Source organism: Lepidochelys olivacea (genome assembly GCF_965140295.1).
Source record: "Lepidochelys olivacea isolate rLepOli2 genome assembly, chromosome: 7".
In the NCBI taxonomy this organism is placed as follows: Eukaryota; Metazoa; Chordata; order Testudines; family Cheloniidae; genus Lepidochelys; species Lepidochelys olivacea.
In genome coordinates this window covers 40,601,687-40,620,767 of record NC_140417.1, presented here as the reverse complement: position 1 = coordinate 40,620,767, position 19,081 = coordinate 40,601,687, and the positions used below count along the sequence as shown (strand labels likewise).

Sequence of the window (19,081 nt, the reverse complement as noted above, 5' to 3'; positions counted from 1 at the left end):
ATGCTCGTCTCAGAATTTTGGTTCCCAGAAACACACACACCTGTAAATCCAATTCTGTATGATGCTCAAGGTAAAAAGTCAGATTCCATGCATTTGATTGTATTCTGTGAATTGTTTTCCCATCTTCTCTTGTGATGCTCTCAGCTTAATTTCTCATGAAATTTGATCCATATGGATGAGAACGCTCCACCCCAAGTTCAGCATGCCTTGCAGCATGTGTTCTGAGGAGAAACAAGACTGGAAAAGTAGTGCTGTGTGCCTCAGGTTAGGACGAGAGTGTTTTGGGTGAGGATGGCTGGGGTAATTTCCAAGGTTTTGGCTCCAGTCTGCACTATTACTATGCCTTTTTCAAGACTGCGGCGATGGTAATTCATTTTTCAAGAGTAGTTACAATGGACCACATTTTTTTTTAATTAAGAGAAAATGAAGTTTTAAAGCAAGAAAGTTAAACATTACAAGACCTCAGTTAGGACTGGATAATCAGGATATGTATATAAGAGCAGTTTCAAGAAACATGAATGTATATCTAATGCACGCTCAGTAGTGAATATTAGATTGTCTAACAAATATAGTGTAACGCTCTTACAGGAAATGCTCTTGTACAGTAGCTGTAAATCAACACATTACAAAAAGCAGGCTGAGGCACACCAATAATTATTCAGTTGTCAATGTAATTTCAAAACGAAAATATGTGTTTTCCTTGGTTAGACTTGTAGTGACATACTTGAATAAACAGTTGCCATAGCATGCTTTTTCCAACTGTATAGCAGGTTAAGAAACTATATCTATGAATTCCAACCGTTTTTCTACTTTTCAGTAGTTAGCAACTGAAACTGAATAATTGTTTGCTATTTGTTTTTATGGATGCATGCATTAATATTTTTAGATACAGAACAGTGTAGATAGACAGATGGACTTTTTATTAAAAGGTTTTAAATATGAAATTTTAGTATCTTGCTTTTGCCATTCTATATTAAAAGAGGGGAAAACACAAACAAGCAAAAAACCCTTAACATGAAAGTTGTGCAGAAAGTAATTCATTCAGAAAGTATTTGTTATGAAGTCTTGAGGAGCAACAATGACTGCAAACCTTACGAAACTTGTTTGTCCCAGCTAATTAAAATTAGATCATCAACAGAGCTAAATAAGTCTGCTAGCTTCCCAGTGATCCTACTTGGGATCTTGCTTTAGACCAGTGGGTTGATGGGGAAAGTTGGGGAGCTACTGATAGGGACCTTGTCAAGCCTCCTAAGGCTGTGGAGCAAAAAAGCCCACTAAAGGTCTGTGGGAAGGAGGGGAGACAATCAGTTTTCTAAGGCTCAGAAATGGGGCTGCTGGGCAACAATAGCTCTTAAGGTCTGCAGGAGGAGAAAAATAACCTTGATTCTGTTGTTTCTATGTTTCCATTTTCCACTAATCTAATTCTCCTTTCTCCTGTTGACACCTCCTAACTTTACCTGCTTCCTTCATCCTCTTGTCTCCCACTCTAGAAGCACTCTCCATGCCCTCCCATTGCCTGTGCCAACTAAATTTTGATCCATGCCTTCTCCACACATGCTCTCATTCTCACCCCCAAACACACTACTGACCTCTTGCAGGTCTCCTAAGAGCCACGGGAACCTCTGGAAGTCCAGAGGAAGGAAGACTGGAAAAGCAAAGCAAGGAGGAATCTTTTCTCCCTCCTCATTCAAACGGATGAACCCAATTAGCTTAATTTTTATTGCTCTCCCCCTCTCTGTTCTCAAGTCATGATTTGGCAAATGCATGTTAAAAGCATTTTCTAACTGAGGAGTCCACCACGTTAATATTATAGTTACAACTGCTTGAATGTCTTCAGTTTGGGTATAATGTTTTCTTTTTTACATTAAGTAACATGACGATTAGTTTATATTTTGAGGTCTATATCTTCAGGGAATTAAGCAGAGAATTACTTAAAGGTTAGGTCTCCAGCTGTCAGTTGACACTAGGTGGAGAAAGTTAATTCCATTTTGCAGAGGATTTTGATATTTTGAAATTTGTTTTCATTCTGATTTGGAATGAAAACCAAATGTCTTGATATTTTCCGTGAAAGGGAATGGAACTCCAACTCTGGGGCAGTCAGCCTGGTGGGCTGCCCCAGAGCTGCATATCCTTGCAAGTTCTGGAACCCAGGCTGCATGGGACCTTCGAGCTTGGGAGCCAGGATTCAGGCAGGTGAGAATGCAGGCAGGCTGCCATGAAGCTGGACAGGCAAGCTGTCAGGAAACCAGTGCAACGATTTGGGGTGTAATTCAGACCAGTGAATGATTGTGTCACTGATTGTCCTGTAACCCTGAGTTCCTTAGAATTCTCTGCTGCTCTAGCTCCCTGTCTGTATGCCCCCAGCCAGCATACAGCCAGGCACTGAGTATCGGTGTGTTCAGCAGCATAGCATTTACAGATATGTGTGATTGTCTTGTGTAGTTGAAGCTAAATTGCTCAGATCCCCAATTATCTTTGGAAGTATACTATCCTATTGGGAAGTGTATGACTGTAAATGAGAGTTACTCCACAACTCAGTACTCAGAATAAATGATAGAATATATAGTAAGTCAGCTGCAGCACCCAGAATAAGTGAACACTGTTCCAGTTTTCCCAATTGCAGTTAACTTGTCCATTCTTTCTAACATTTATTAAAATTCAGTTGCTAGAATCAGTCTAGCACTTCTGTGACAATACAGGGTTGTTACGGCATGTCTTGCGTTGAAACTGTGGGATGCATTTTCCGTTGATGAACATGCATAGTTTTCTTTAGGATTGATCAGAGTTACACGTGGGTGGCAGAAGGAGTGTAAACAGCTATATATGTCATTTTCCAACATAATACAATGAGTTTTGTACTTGGACAGTTACTTGGAAAGATTTGCAGGGAATGCAGTTAGGAATAACTGGTAGCCTTTTTGGAATTTGGGAGTGGCTGTGTTCTGGTTGCCTAACAGAAGGTTATCTTATTCTTAATTCTGGATTTCCTTGCTTTTGAGAAGCTCAGGTCAGAGACTTAATTTTATTTTAATCTTATATTTTCATACTTAATTATCACACTTGTTTGAAGGAGACATGTCATCAGGTAAAACATTGTCATAGTTAACAGTAGGTTAAACAATCCCAGGTCACTTGTCTGTGTTTACCACTGGGATTCCTATTAAATAAGTTGTAATTCCTTAATATAATGGATTTACAGAGTTGTAGGGAAGTTGAATTAGACAATGATTGCAGAAAAGGTTGCTATTCATTTTTGTGATACTGGAGATACTCCATTGCTATTAGTCTCAATTTTGCTAACCCACTGCATCTGATACTACGCAACAGGAAAGAACTACTAGTAATTCTGTTCAATCACTTTCCCCATCATATTTTTGACTACATATTGACTTGCTGTATGTCTCTGATCTTGTTTACCTGTAGGATTAGATTGGTTTGGGGATGAGGGAATAATTCATTTCCAGAGCAAGATGATAGTTTGAAAAATCATTATGGTGTACCATACATTTCCTGGGACTATTCTAACAGAGGAGAATGTAATTAGAGTCTGCTAAAGAGTTTTTAAACAGCATTTGCCACCCACTATTCAGTTTCCAGGTCACTCTTATGGATTCCTGTAATTATTTGTGATGATTTATATATCCTAATGCCAGCAATAGTATTAAGTTATCCTGCCACACTGGTCTAAATTAGATTTGAATGAAATAACTATTTTTAAAGGGAACAAGAAGCTTGACTGTGACAGTGCCCTGATCATGTTGCAAAGGACAGAAATCTTAATAAAGGTGAAGACAACACAATGTAATAGATGTCAAAACCATACAACAACAAAACACAGAAAGCCAGTGGTACTGACCCCTGTAGCCCACCCACATGTTCACAAAGCAAGCAATTAATGGGGCTGTCACAAGCCTCTAATGTGCACAACATATCATGTGGGCAATGATGCTTCTCTCCAAACGTCTCAACCTGGTATTCCAGATTGGAAAAGGGAGAGGAGTTGTAATAAACTGAACTGACTTCCACTGCCCTCACAGCCCCTACCACTGTTACCTTCCCCCCTCATTTCCAGGAAAATATTTGTGCAAAAATAACCCCAATAAAAAAAGTCATGACAGTTTTTTAATGCTCCATTCCTTATCCCCCCCTACAGTTCTAAAGAATTCACATAGATGAGCATGTCGTTCCGATCCTAGCACAAAATGAAAGAGGATGACCCTCTCAATTCCAAGGGTTATATATCCCAAATCCTTGCATCCTGCTAATTTATAGTCAAGTGCAGCGCTCACCTCTGGATTCCAGAGGCTTTTTGGAACAGCAAAAACCCAAAAGCCTTTCCCCCCACTATTCTCCCATTGGTACTCTCTTTATATTAATCTTTCATATGTTTCTTTGGTGTAAATTCAATTGTGATCCATCATATTGATGTGTGGGAAAACACACACGGAGACAGAAGCGAAGTGTGACGTTACCTGGAGAGGTTAGGGCAGTCAGTGATGCACACAAGAAGGAGAAATTTGGTTCTGATGAACACCACAAAGAACAGGAAACAAACAGCACAGAATCATATTGAGTTGGATATAACAAAACAATCACCACAATTACAGTAAAGTAACTTTATTTTAATTCTTTCTTCTTGCTTGTGCTGGTTTCATGAACTATCATGTGAAGGAAAGGAGTAGAATCAGCACTGGGAGGTTAGAAGGGAACATTGTCTACCTGAGTCTTAACAAGTGATTTGCAATATGAATACATTTTGGAGAGTCAGTGCCTTAGGGCACCTTTTGATATTGATTTGCCATTTAACCATTGGGTTTGAGTGTATATGCTACTAGATAAAATTGCAATGTTAGGATATCCTTGAAAATTTTTCTTGCTACGTGCATGTATCAGCCATTGTTTTGCAGAGATATATATTTTGTGGGGCAATCTTCAAATTTCTCTCTCACTCACAGTAATATGCTGACACTGTTTCTGACTCAGGAAGACTGGTTGTGCCTCATTGGGAACCTTTTAAGTTTTAGCAGTGTTACTAAGGGCAAATAAATGTGCTCTCTTTGAAAGACTGAACAACGATGCTCCTGTTAATGGACAGCAATGGCTCTAGTCATGAATTCTGATACCCTGGGAAATGACGTAGCTAGACCTTGAGGCATGATCAGACTTTTTTTTTTTATTTGTAATAGATTGGTTCATATATTGTTATCCCCTGCAGAGTTCTCTTTTCATTAGATAAGATAGTTAAATGAGCTTTCACTACCTTAATTAGTTGAAATAGTAACTGAAGATAGATTTATTAAATACCTAGATGATTATGATATGGTTAGAGGCAAGCACAGCATAACTAACTGTGCCTCTCCGGTCTATTAGAATTCTGAGGGAGTCAACAGAATAGTGGAAAGGGAAGAACTATTAGGCATAATTTATCCTTTGATTAAAATTCCTCCCAAGAAGGAGTTAAGGGAACTAAGTTATCACAGCAAGGAAGAAGAGCAAAGTTTTCTCATGAAATCAGCAGTTTTCAAAATGGAAGGAGATTGGTAGTGGACACCCCAAGAATCTGTTCTTAGGACGTCTTTTGTTTGATGCACTAACGATCTTGAAAAGAGGGTAAAACTTGTGTATGAGATAAAATGTCTAGTTAGTCAGGAGTAAGGCTTGGGCGGTACATCAAAAGAGCCCAGTAAAACTAGGTGAATGATCAACATGATGACAGATTAAATCCAGTATTGATGCATGCAAAGTAATGCACAATGGAATGAAAAATTGGAGTCCAGTTGAATGTATTCACCAAATACACTATTCAAGAAATACTGCAATTATTAATCAATTGATTTTGGTATTTGATGTACTCACTTCTCTCACACATTGATATGTCCTAAATTAACTGTAGTTAATCAAGAAAAAGACCCATACGTAATCATTGACCATCTCAGTGAAAACATCAACTTGATGTGAAATAATGTTCAAAAAAGTCAACAGTATGTTAGATTGTATTAAAAAAGTGATAGAGAATATTACTGGAAAAAGCATAATGTGAATCAGTGAACTCACCTAGAATATGGTGGTCAATTCTATTCACCTCATCTTAAAAAGGATTTAGTAGAAATAGGAGGGGTATACAGGGAGCAATGCAAATTATTAGTGGCATTAAAAACTTTCATGTGAGGAGAGTAGAAGAGGATTAATTTAGAATGTGACTAGAAGATAAATGAATAAATGCAAAATATTATATAAAATAATGAATGTTAAAGAGGTCAATCAAATGCTTTGATTTACTATTTTGTAATGCCAAGAGTACAAAAGTCAAACAGTGTAATTCACAGGCAACACATCAAAGAGATAAAAATCAACTTTTTAATACAATGCATAACTAAGCTTTGGAACTTACTGCCACATGATAATTTAGAGACAAAGAATTTAGCATGATTTAAAAAAGGATTAGTCGTTTATTCTGCATGACTAGTAAGAATAGTAAGCATCTTATACAGGCCACTTTCGTAAACAAGGTGTCAGACTAGATTAAACTAGATCCAAAGTGGCAATTCCTATATTTCTCCTTATGCAATAGGTATAGTGTGTAATAGAGAAACAAAGTGAGTGAGGTAACATCTTTTATTGGACCAGCTTCTGTTGGTGAGAGAGAGAAGCTTTTGAGCTTACGCGGACCTCTTCTTCTATCCTTTCTAATATCCTGGGACCAGCACAGCTACATCAACACTGCATACAATAGTAGTTTATGTATAGTTGAATTAAGTACTTTGACGTATGTAGAAAAGCAGCATATTTTGGTGCTAGTCACTTATACCACTTTTGGAAGCTTAATGCTCTTTTGGCATGAGGAAATGTTAACTATGCTCTTAGAAGTCTTTCAATAATGTTTTACCTTTCAAAAAAGAAATAGACTGTATCTGCCATAAATTAAGACTTTGACTCCAAAGGCAGCTTTTCCTCAGGTCAGAAATCAAAATCTCCAGGGATATTTCATATCTTTTGCCATACATATTAAAAGCCAGTCTAGTAGTAAACTTTTCTTAGACAGTAAGATGCTACATTTAAGAATACACTACTATAATTTTTAGATTAATCAAAAATGTTTGAGCAGCTTTGTACAGATTAAAAAAATTGACTTTTTAAAAAATGTTCAAAGTTGATTGAAGGATGTCTAATCAAAAGCATTGGTCTTTTGAACATAAATATTCATTTTAAATATATTCAATTCACATTGTTTTGATTGTGGGAATAAAGATTGTTGTATCATTTAAAAAATTACCAAAGTAAACGGAACATACGTACATTTCAGTGATCTTATAAATTGTCGTGCTTTCAGAATTAATAATTGCTGCATTTTAAAAACATTTCTTGCTGCTGGCAAAAAGAAAAAAGGTGTCTGTGGACTAGAACTGGTAACATAGACCTGAATATTGATGTCTACTAATGTGAATAGCCTATGATTTGGAATAATTGCTTTGTTTTAACATAAATATAGACAAAATATTGATGCAAGCATTGCTGACCTGAGAAAGAGTGATTACATTGTAAATCCAAAATGTAGGTGTATTCTGCTATGCTTCAATGGACCTTCTGAGTCCTAAGAACATCAAAGCATAGCAGTGTTGTTTCTCTCACAATAATTCTGTATTTTAATCTCTTTCTAAATTTCTTAGAAATCATAGTATGCTAGTTCCAAGTTCTGATGCAGGAGTTGTGTTAACTTTTCTGTTCTTTGAGTTTTATTTAAACAGAAGCCAGTATTTATTGACCTCTAAATCACTGAAAATACAAACAAGATAGGAATAGATGGATTAAAATAGTAATCCTCTACAGTCCATTTCTTAGCCACCCAATTATGTTACTATAACAAATATGTGTTCCAGTAGTACCTAGAGTTAGTTAATAAACTAGTTGAAGCATAATTTCTGCTTCTTTGATGTCCACCTATGTGTTGACTTCAGCTGTAATATAATATCTAAGGAACAAAAATTAATGGCTATTTTTTTTGGCAAACTCTCCCCGTCTATTTAATATGAAGAATGGGCCAAAAGTGCCATGAAAATGTATTCACTACTCTGCTTCCGTAGTGGAATTTTTATATTAAGTATTGTGAACACTCAGCAGCCAACAAAAGATGAGAATGTATTTCACCATGTGGGTATAACATTCATAGACTCAAACGTTGATCTTTTCCATATGAGAAATGGTCGTGTCGCTGTAGAAGATGCACAAGGCCTCCCATTTCCAAGACTTGTATGCAACTTGAAACTGGCCAGTTATGATTTAGGCTGCCAAAGTGTCTGAATTAGTCAGTTCGCATTCAGAATTACAGAGGGTAAAACATTTCCTGGCTTAGTAATATCACCTTTCCAGGATATTTAATTCCAATATGTCAATTTTAAAATCAAGGCTGGTGTTATAAATATTACTATAATTTGTTTCTATCAAAATTAAATCATAGCATTAATTTTTAGCATTCATTTGTAAAACCATATACTAAACCATATCTGGATGAAACTGTAGTTTGAGAGTACTATTTAAGTTTTAGCTCATACTGAATGTTTTATTATATTTTTCCCGAAGTTAGTTCATTTTTCCAAAATATATGCACCACTGTTTTTATTTCAATAAAGGAAACAAGACTGGGATTATTTTAGCTGTTAGAATATTGGACTTGGTTTCAGTTCTTTGAGTTTGTCCAACTATGCATCTAAATAAAAACATTATGATAATGCCTGTTGATCATAAATGTGTATGTGAAACACATTCATTATTTTCGTCTGCCCTTTTTATTTAAATTCCCATTGTGGTGTTCTGTCAGTGTGATGACTGTTTATTGTCTGTTCTTTGTTGTCTGTTACAATTCTTCATCATATAGGCAAAATGCAGGATGGGAATATGGAGAACAGCCAGAATAAAGGTAATCTCCTTTCATACTAAGCAGGTTGTGGACTGTTATGGTTAGCATGTTGATAGATTCTGTGTGGCAAATAAAATAATTTGAAGACGTGTGGGGGAAATATCTTATTTGTTTGAACATACAATGTGATGGCAAAATGTGGGTGGAAAAATGAATAGTAGACACTTTGTGAACCAAGGTCAGGGAAATATTGGAAATGCAAGAAAAAATAAATTGTAGTATATAGACTTTTCACATACCGGAATTTAAACAGATTAACAAAATCAGTGTTTCAAATTCACCATTTATATAGAAGATGTGTGTGTTACAAAGTTCATTCTGAATTCATTTTTTTCTTGTGCAAGTTACAAAACCAGATATACTATTTATTGCTAATGAATTTCCAAATGCTATTTTTACTTAAGTCTTGTCTGCTTTGTCTGGCTAATGACATTGTATAAATGTATTTTTCTTTGCAGGGAGAAGGTAAATAACACTACATGTAGCAATAGCAAAAGCGAATCTTAATGCAATTTGATCTGGCTCATAATATAAAAACAGAAATACATGGGTATTGTTGAATAATAAGAAAATGAAAGAGTGTTAGCTGTTTCTAATATACTGTATATTCTGAGGGAGAAATTAATGTAAATATTTTTCTTTCTCTGTGGAAAAGTTTTAATTGCTTTTTCATTATACTGAAGAGATCATTAACTATGTTTACTTCAGAACCTGCCAAGTAAACAAAATAAGTACTGTTAGATGTATTTTTTTTCCTCTGAGAATTATTTAAATGCACTTCTGCAGAGTGAGATGGAATAGAAACTAGTGAGATTAACTCTGTCATGCTAGATGACTACTAAATAGAAGGACAGTTCATGAATAATGACTTAAAACAAAGGAGAGCCTTTCAGTCTCCTAGTTAAATTAATCTGGTTTCATACAAATGATGATGTATATCAAAATGTGGTAGAATGATTTTGTCTCATTTCATTCCATTTCATATAATCTATTCTATCTACCACACTGACCACACACAGGAAGGTGATTGACCTTTAAAAAAAAAGACAGTTTTGCCTTAGACACTATTGTTGCCTTAGATACTCAGTATGGTTTCTCTACTCCCCTGCATACTCCCTCTATACTTCCTATCCAATCCCAGTACCATAAAAGTCCATCTCTCCTGAAGGAAGGGAGTGGTTTTATTTCTGTAAATTTTAGTCATAAGGATTTTGGGGGAGCATGACTACACAGATACTTTTTAATTGTGCTAGAAGGCATAGTCAGCGGGGCGATAGATGTTGAAATTTTTCAGACTCTGGGATTATCTAAAAAGTACTGAGGTAATATTCTTATTTGTAAAACAATTGGCATGTCTGTAGGGGTTGCGTGCACACGCGCACACACCCACTCTTATTAATAGTAAGAAGGTATTGAATGCTATAAATGTAGATGGCACTATAAAGTCACATTATATGTCCCAAAGAATTTACAGTCTCAGACCTTGATCCTGCAAATGAGCAGACCTTTGTGCAGATGAGCAAAGCCTCTTATGGACATCCGGATACAGGATCAGGGTACTGCATATATTCATAATTAATCATCCATGTTACTACCAGTACGCATGTGGGACTATTACAAGTTGAATTTAGTATGAATAAACAACTTCAGAGATTTTTTCTTTAAATAAAAGGTTAGAAATTTTGTTGGTTAAAAGTTCTGGAGTAATGGTTTTCTTCTGCATTGTTAGCCAAGCAACAGGATGGTGCTGCTGCCATGGAGATGCAGCCACTGAAGAGTGCAGAAGGAGGAGAGGGAGATGAAAAAGAAAAGAAGAAGGCTAGTATGCACAAGAAAGAGAAATCTGTCCTCCAGGGAAAGCTGACCAAACTAGCCGTCCAAATAGGCAAAGCAGGTATGAATGGGTAACTAACTAGATATCAGCATGCTGTGGTGAGGATCACGTTATAGGATTTCAAAGCAAATGATTATGAAAAGGGATAGTTTTATTAAAAATATTAAGAAAGTAATTATCACAGTACTCTAGAATTGTATGCCTAAGATCGTTTTTGTGCATACTTTGAAAACTGAGAAACTAGAAGCTCTAAACAACTTGGGTTGTTGTGAATATTTGAATCAAAGTGAACTGCAGTTTCTCATAGCCAGTGTTCCCAAGTGCAGTAATTACAAGATATTTAATTTCCTGTCCCCTCAGGATGCCTGAGAATGTGCATTCAAAATGGATATCATCGTCTCAGGCTTGGAGCCAGATCCTCTTCTCCCTCAATGGATTCTGGTGTAATTTCGCTGCCACTTCTCCTTCACCCCCCACAGTAGCTTTTTACCAAAAACAGAATAAAACCTGTTTTATTCCATTCCTTCAAAAAAAAAAAAGGGGGGTGGGGGGATGAAAAATAAATCTGCTGATGATAGTGTTCTTAAAAACAGCCTTAGTTTGAGTTTCAACTGTATCCATGGTGTCTCAGTGGTTCACTCTATTTTTTCCACAAATGCTAGTGTAACCCACACACACCACCTGGGTGTGGTGTTCTGTCCCATCTAATGGCACCGAGACGACTTAGAGAGAGAGAGAGAGATTAACGAGTCTGTTCTACAGCCTTAGCTAGCAGGTAGTTGGCTTTTAGCTCATGCAGCAGAGGCTCATGCACTAAGCTCGAAAGGTCCCAGATTCGATCCTACCTGCCAACGACCAGGGTCTGTCGGTGTTACACAAGTTTCCTTGCTCTGTCTTGATATACTCAAACTTTATATTGCTACTCTCTTTTGTGTATTTCTAGTACAGGTTAATTTATTGGGATAGGTCATGTGGTATAAAGCAGTTCAGTCGCATCATATTTAATTTCCCAGATTGGTTGAGCCTGCCCCATATGATCAGGCAGTTTGGCATAGTAGGAGCAATTTTGAGTTGATTTCTTATACATAGAAGGCAGATGCTCTTTAAATTTTCTGATTCAAATTTGGGAACACTTTATAATGGAACTATGAAGGCTGTAGTTATTTGGCCATAGCTGAATAAATCTTTCAAATACACAGACTCCAGAGAATCATTGAGGCTGTCTTGGTATTTAGATTTCAAATGATGGTAATGATACATTTGGAAATATGGCCCATTGTTTAATAAATGTTACGGTTATAAAGGAAAATAACCACTTTACCAAGCTAACAAAAGAGAAGCAAACACTCTAAGGGACAAGATTTTTCTAGAAGGCCCATGATTATTGGGTTTACAGTAAAACTCAGATACAGTATTCCGTCTGGCTAATATTAATATTAGTAATATTAACTGTTAATTGTCACAAATGTTTTTTTTTCATACATTGGGAGACAAGGTGAGGGAGGTAATCTCTTTTCTTAGACCAACTTCTGTTGGTGAGAGAGACAAGGAGCAAGTCTACACTTACAGTGATGCATCAGCGCAGCTGCAGCACTTTAATGAAGATGCTCTAAGCTGACAGGAGAGAACCCTCCCATCGGTGTAGTTAATCTGCCTCCCTGAAAGGCAGTAGTGATGTCAGCAGGAGAAGCTCTCCCACTGACATAGCGCTGTATCTGCGGGCCCTTGTGTCAGTATAACAACATTGCTCTGGGGTGTGGATTTGTCACACCCCTGAGCAATGTAGTTATACTGATATCAGTCTGTAGTGCAGAGCAGCCTAAGCTTTCAGGCCACACAGAGCTCTTCTTCAGGCCACTCTACCTTGAATGGTCTCTTAGAATATGTGCTAACTACTTATGCTAAACAATCTGTTCCACTTTGCATTAGCTGTGATGCTCTGAGTACCTTTACCAGACCTGAAGAAGAGCTCTGTGTGGCTCGAAAGCTTTTCTCTGTCACCAACAGAAGTTGATCCAATAAAAAATATTACCTCACCCACCTTGTCTCTCTAATATCCTCGGACTGACATGACTATAGCTACACTGCATGCTTCTTATGTGTCAGTTAAGAGGTCCAAATGTCACAATAAAAATTCAAATAGAAAAATTTTCCAATTGCCTCTTTCCACTGATGGAAATGGGAACTGTTGATGAAATTGCACCCTTTCCAGTGGAGGGACAAAAAAAAAAGTTTATCTTATCACAACCATAGCCAGATATCCTGTGCCTAATTCTGAATTTTCAAAAACATAAGAAGAAGCACTTGCTCCAAATAAATTGCTGACTAGAAGTCTGTGACTTGGCCCACTTTCTTCAGTGCTGGGACAAGAAGAAGGGAGCATAAAGTGTTCTTGGTAGAGTGCCTTAGTTAGAAGAATATTCTATTGCTTTAAAATATTTTATTTGTTTTTAAACTTGTGCATTAGTTTAAAGTTATTAAATGATTTATATAAATGTATTAAAATAACTGAAGTATTAAAATATTTGCCATTTATTAAACATGTCAACCTGATACAAGTTAGAATAATGTATGCTGCTTGGTTCCTTTGGCCTATCATGTAGTCCTGATTAGTGAACAAAAATGCAATTTACAATCCGTCCTAAATCTAAGGTTAACATGTTCATATGACACCAATTATAGTTGCCCTGGTTTCAGAACAGTAGCAAATTATGAGCTAACTGTGAATACATTTACCTTTTGAGTATTATAACAATTCCAAATGACCAAACTTCTTCCTAGTTCTTGCGTATTTAAAAAAGGGACTAATGTGTGGCCAATAAATCTGAATGATAGAGTGAATGCAGCTTTTTGGTGGTAAGATTTCCTACTGCGTATGAAATGTCATGTTTCTGCACAGTGCTGTGCATCACGGTCAAATGCTTAACGTTTGGGAACAAAACAACACTTTGAGAACACTGCTGTTTATTTTATTATTTTTATAAAATATGTAAATACTTGTCCTTATAGCCAAATTCACTTTTACCTTTGCAATCTTGCCCAGCTGCTGGTTCAACAGATTATTTTTCTACAAACTATGTTAGAAATCAAAGACAACAGATCCTTTCCCCAAGGTCTATTATGATGTGCTTTTATTTAAAAAAAAAAAAAGCATGTGGAGATGGTGTGTAAATACCTGAGAGGTAACTGCACAGAACAGGCAGAGGTTAATTCTGTTGTAATAGGGTGGTGTTAGGATAATGTCCTGCAATTGAAAAAGGAAGACTTAGTTTAGACAACAGGAAATCTTTCATTAAATTAAGCAGTTGGTACAGTTTTCCAAGGGTGATCAATAAGATGCTGATGCTAGAGGTGTTTAAAAATAAATGTGATAACACACAGGTGTAGTATAGAGTTCAGAAGAATGTAACAAATAACCCAAAAGCTCCTTTTAAAACTTTATCTATGGACTACGGTCTCCTGATCTTACATTTATATGATTCACAATAATTGAATGTTGTTGATGTGTTTTTTTCCCTGTGGCCTAAGAGCATGGGTTCAAATCAGATTAGATAAAAGTGTGGGGTACAAACAGCAAATGGTTTGATTTGTTACTATTGCTCCCTGTAGTTAAAAATAGTTGTTACTTTTTGTGTTTCAGGTTTGGTGATGTCTGCCATTACTGTAATAATTTTGGTACTGTACTTCGCTGTTGACACTTTTGTTGTCAACAAGAAGCAGTGGTTGCCCGAGTGCACTCCTGTTTATGTTCAATATTTTGTCAAGTTCTTCATCATTGGTGTTACTGTGCTTGTGGTTGCTGTTCCTGAAGGACTTCCACTTGCGGTCACTATTTCTCTGGCTTATTCTGTTAAGGTAAGCAGTGGGGGGGAAAAAAGAGCTCTTTCAACCAACTCTCAATATGTTTTAGTTTGGCAGTTGACTCGCTGTTTAATTTTTATGTGGCTGGTAGAAAGCTGGATCACACATCAGTATAATCAAAATGTGCAGTTTGACTGAAGCTTCTTTAAACATATTAAAGGTACTTCAAAGTAAAAAATTCCAACAAAATAAATGTATTGACGTTTCTGTAAATGTGCATTGCAGAAAAATGTACTAAACAAACACTAAAAACATTTACTTATTGAAGACAAGAAGAAAAGGAGGACTTGTGGCACCTTAGAGACTAACACATTTATTTGAGCATAAGCTTTCGGGAGCTACAGCTCGCATCATCGGATGCTGTAGCTCACGAAAGCTTATGCTCAAATAAATGTGTTAGTCTCTAAGGTGCCGCAAGTCCTCCTTTTCTTTTTGGGGATACAGACTAACACGGCTGCTACTCTGAAACTTATTGAAGACAGTCTCTCAGAAATTCACTGTGAAAATTTATTAATGGGAGAAGCACAGTCTTTTTGTATATAATATCTGTTTATCTTCCTATTCCCTGCTGCATCAGTATAGTTTTTGGGAAGGATTTTGTTCTCTTCAGTAACTCTCTATATTGAGACATGAGGTTTCCACATGTGTTTGTGTGTGTATTATTAAGTGCTGTTATAGTTGCCCATAGCTAATGTAAATGATTCCATTAGGGAATTTAAGGGAATTAAAACTGGGATTACGGATTTTGGAGTGGTAGATTATTCCCCTATCAAACTCTGTATTCTCAGATTACTTTAGAAATCTAATCTACTAACAGCACATTGTGTTTATATAAAACTTTCATCTGAGAATCTCAAAGCGCTTTAAAAAGGTAGACAATTCTGTTATCTCCGTTTTACACAGGGAGAAACTGAGGCACAGAGAACATGAAGATGTGAAGTGATTTCCACATTGTCACACAGCCAGGCAGTAACAAAGTTGGAAATAGAGCCCACATGTCCAAACAGCCCTGTGTGCTAACCATTAAACATTGCAATCGCCTGTTAAATCAGTTGCATAAATACATACTCACACATAGGGCCAGATTGTGATACACCATTGTTTGCATTTCGGGATACCTTGCTCCAAAGAATAGATTTACTGACTTCAGTGGGACTTCACTTGGGATAAGGGACCACTCTGAGTAAGAGTATGACAGATTGGCACAAGGGTAAAGATCACAGCCATACTGTGGAATATTCACAGTAGCAAATTTTTGTAAAATTCATTGCCCCGGTGATGATAATGCATTTTATGATGCAAGAGCATATAGTTTTACCTTACAAATCTAATAATACTGGGGTTTGAAATACTGTAAAAGAGCCTAACGCAGCCGAATAAAGAGAGTTTACTAAAACAGATTATTTTCAGAGTACTGCAGTTCAGTTCAAGATTAAAATAAAATAATATTAATTGATTTACAGGTGGGTAGCTTTGGGTTCATCTGAGGCTTGCTGTTGTCATTTAGCTTCTATTTACACTCTTTTGTATTTGCAAATTTTGATCTGGCAGGAAGTTTATTTTTAAACAGTTAATTACTAATTGTTAAATCTCTACCATTACGGTGCTTGGCTGAAGGAAAACAAAAATCTGTGTAGTAATTTAAGAAAAACGTATAAAATTACATGAGTGCTTAATATTTCTTACAGTGATCGCTGTTTTAAATGGCCTGTTGTTTTAGCTAATGTTTTGTATAGCTAAATAATGTTATATCGGTATTCAAGCAGTTCCTTAGAATGGATACACTGCAAATCCATTCATCAAAAGCAAAATTGGCAAGCATTTTAAGGGGTGACTACTATATGTTCTCTACACTGACACATTGGTAAACAAGCGTGACTACACTCTAATAGTCACATCTAACTTTATGCATTTTTACTATGATGAGAGATTTTAAAAATCTGTCATAGCAAATTTTTGAGGCTTTCTTACTTTGCTTTCCATCAGAAAATGATGAAGGATAACAATCTGGTCCGCCACTTAGATGCTTGTGAAACTATGGGTAATGCGACGGCCATCTGCTCTGACAAAACAGGGACACTAACAACCAACAGGATGACAGTAGTACAAGCCTACATTGGTGATGCCCACTACAAAGAGATCCCTGACCCAGATTCTCTACCAAGCAAAACCCTCGACTTGCTGGTTAATGCAATTGCCATCAACAGTGCTTATACTACAAAAATTCTGGTAAGTAGGCTTATTGCAGTTAATCAAGTAAAATGTGGCAGGAGAAGCTGAATGGGTTTTGAAGCATTGTTAATACTTCAATAACTTGTCATTGATCATGAAATATTAAATAGGTCCCCAAAATGAGAGTAGAAGGGACAAAAATGTACAAATTTTGTTTCTTTCTTTAAGAATGGAAATGTTACCATATATTCTTTATCAGTCATTGTTCAATTGATTAATACAATTGATTATTGGAGGGATTGATGCCATGCCTGGTCCCAGAAACAAGGGCCACATTATATGCTGAAACCTCTGATATTGTTGAATCAATATGTGACTCTGGATCCAAGCTGTACACTTGTAACTTTGCTTGCACAAATAGTTTTCAATGGCTTCAGTGAGACTATTTGAGTTTAAAATTACTCATGCGCACAAGACTTTGCAGGATTGGGACCTTAATTCTTGAAATATGAAGAATTAGATTGGTGGGATTAATGGATATTCATTCCAAATTAAATGGATGATGAATTTAACTCAGTGTGTAAAGGAGGACACTCTGGAAGGAGCAGATATCTAAAGGGGCTGTAGATTCCACTATGTGGGAGGATTAAGAGGCTACAAAATTCTGATTTCTGCTGCCCCAATTTATTTATCATTTGAAAGGGCAAATGATGCTTTTTTTTTATTCCAATCATAGAATCATAGAATATTATGGTTGGAAGAGACCTCAGGAGGTCGTCTAGTCCAATCCCCTGCTCAAAGCAGCACCAACGCCCACTAAATCATCCCAGCCAGGGCTTTGTTAAGCCAGGCCTTAAAAACCTCTAAGGATGGAGATTCCACCATATCCCTAGGTTACCCATTCAAGTGCTGCACCACCCTCCTAGTGAAATAGCATTTCCTGATATCCAACCTAGACCTCCCCCACTGCAACTTGAGACCAATCTTAATACTATAACCTGAAACTTTTTTATAGAGTACACTGAAGCTTTTTTAGGCTTATGAAATAATTTTTTGTCTATTTGCACGTTTGTACGGAACTGCCTGGAGTGGCCAAAATACACATTAATATGATTTTAAAAGCTGTCAGCCAAAATACAGACAGAGATAGTATATTTGCAGAAACGTGAGAAAGTAGAAGTCCAATTTCTGGTGAGCTACTAAATCCAAATCAAGGTTTTCTTTGTTTAAGAATTCGTTAACAAAATGCTGTGTCTCTTGTAATCCCTGGCATGATTTTTAGGAGTGATGATATGTAGGCATTAGTTAGCAATAACCATTTATAGGAAGAGGAGTTTGTCGAGAAGCCTGACAGAAATCTCAGTGGTTGTCAAGTATGTTTATGGTGAAAGTGTTTTTGCAGCAAGGGTCTGTATTTTTGTTACTTCTTTTTAGAGTCTTTGAGCAATGGAAGTATAACATTCTGCTACCCTGAGCCATATTTTTAGATGACCTGACTAATTTCAACCTTCCGTTCTCAACTGGCTTAGTGTAAATGTATGTCCTGCTGTGTCACCGCTCAGAGCAAGTATTTTAATGCAGTGGCTTTCATAAAACTAAAAATAAACAGACATGTCTGAGCTGAGAGATCTGACTCAACTTTTTCCTAACACTGGGCCAGATCTGGAGAGGAGCTTAGTCTTGATAAACAACAATAGATGGAGATACTGAGAGCATCTCTGTTTTGTCTTTACAGGGATCTCACCATCTTACATGTTTCATTCCTCTTGTACATGGCATATGATTATTATTGTTCTCTAGGAATGGGAGTGTCTTGTCCTGTCTTTGTCCTGTGATTTGATCACTGGTGATTGACAGGGTAGATATTCCTTGTTGTTTTGAGAGGTTGTTTTAGTGCTTGTATGCTAAAGACTTCAGAACCCATGAAGGGGCTGATATGTGAGTTAAAATATATTTCAGTGCCTTAGCACCCCATTAGCTTGTGGTATGTGTGATTGGCTTTTTCATTATTTGTATACTGTGGTAGTGCCTAGGTTCAGGCCCTCATTGCGCAAGGCACGATACGGACAAGAGGAACAAAGACAGTCCCTGACCCAAAGAGCTGTCAAACCAGGATGATGACAAGATGCCACAGATTAATATACAGACAAACTGGGACGGGGGACAAAAGTTAACTGTAAAAAGTAACAACGCATTTTGAATAAATGGTTTGAGAGCGCCTACTAGTCAGAAGTGACTGCCAGGCAATAGAGGTGTGTGGGCATCATTGTAGAGGTAGGCTTTCAGGGAGGACTGAAGAG

General features: G+C 36.8%; 1 protein-coding gene across 5 annotated transcripts in view; it reads left to right on the top strand.

Moving 5' to 3' along the window:
• Nucleotides 1-19,081, top strand: part of ATP2B2 (ATPase plasma membrane Ca2+ transporting 2) — a 340,359-nt gene that overhangs the window by 203,688 nt on the left and 117,590 nt on the right. For 3 of the 5 annotated variants that reach the window (XM_084633884.1, XM_084633883.1, XM_084633887.1), the window contains 4 exons: nt 8,873-8,914; nt 10,644-10,808; nt 14,389-14,603; nt 16,596-16,838. In XM_084633884.1, the coding sequence (XP_084490010.1) occupies nt 8,873-8,914; nt 10,644-10,808; nt 14,389-14,603; nt 16,596-16,838 (665 nt within the window). The remainder of the gene's footprint in view (nt 1-8,872; nt 8,915-10,643; nt 10,809-14,388; nt 14,604-16,595; nt 16,839-19,081) is intronic. The other 2 variants (XM_084633885.1, XM_084633886.1) reach the window with 1 other exon arrangement.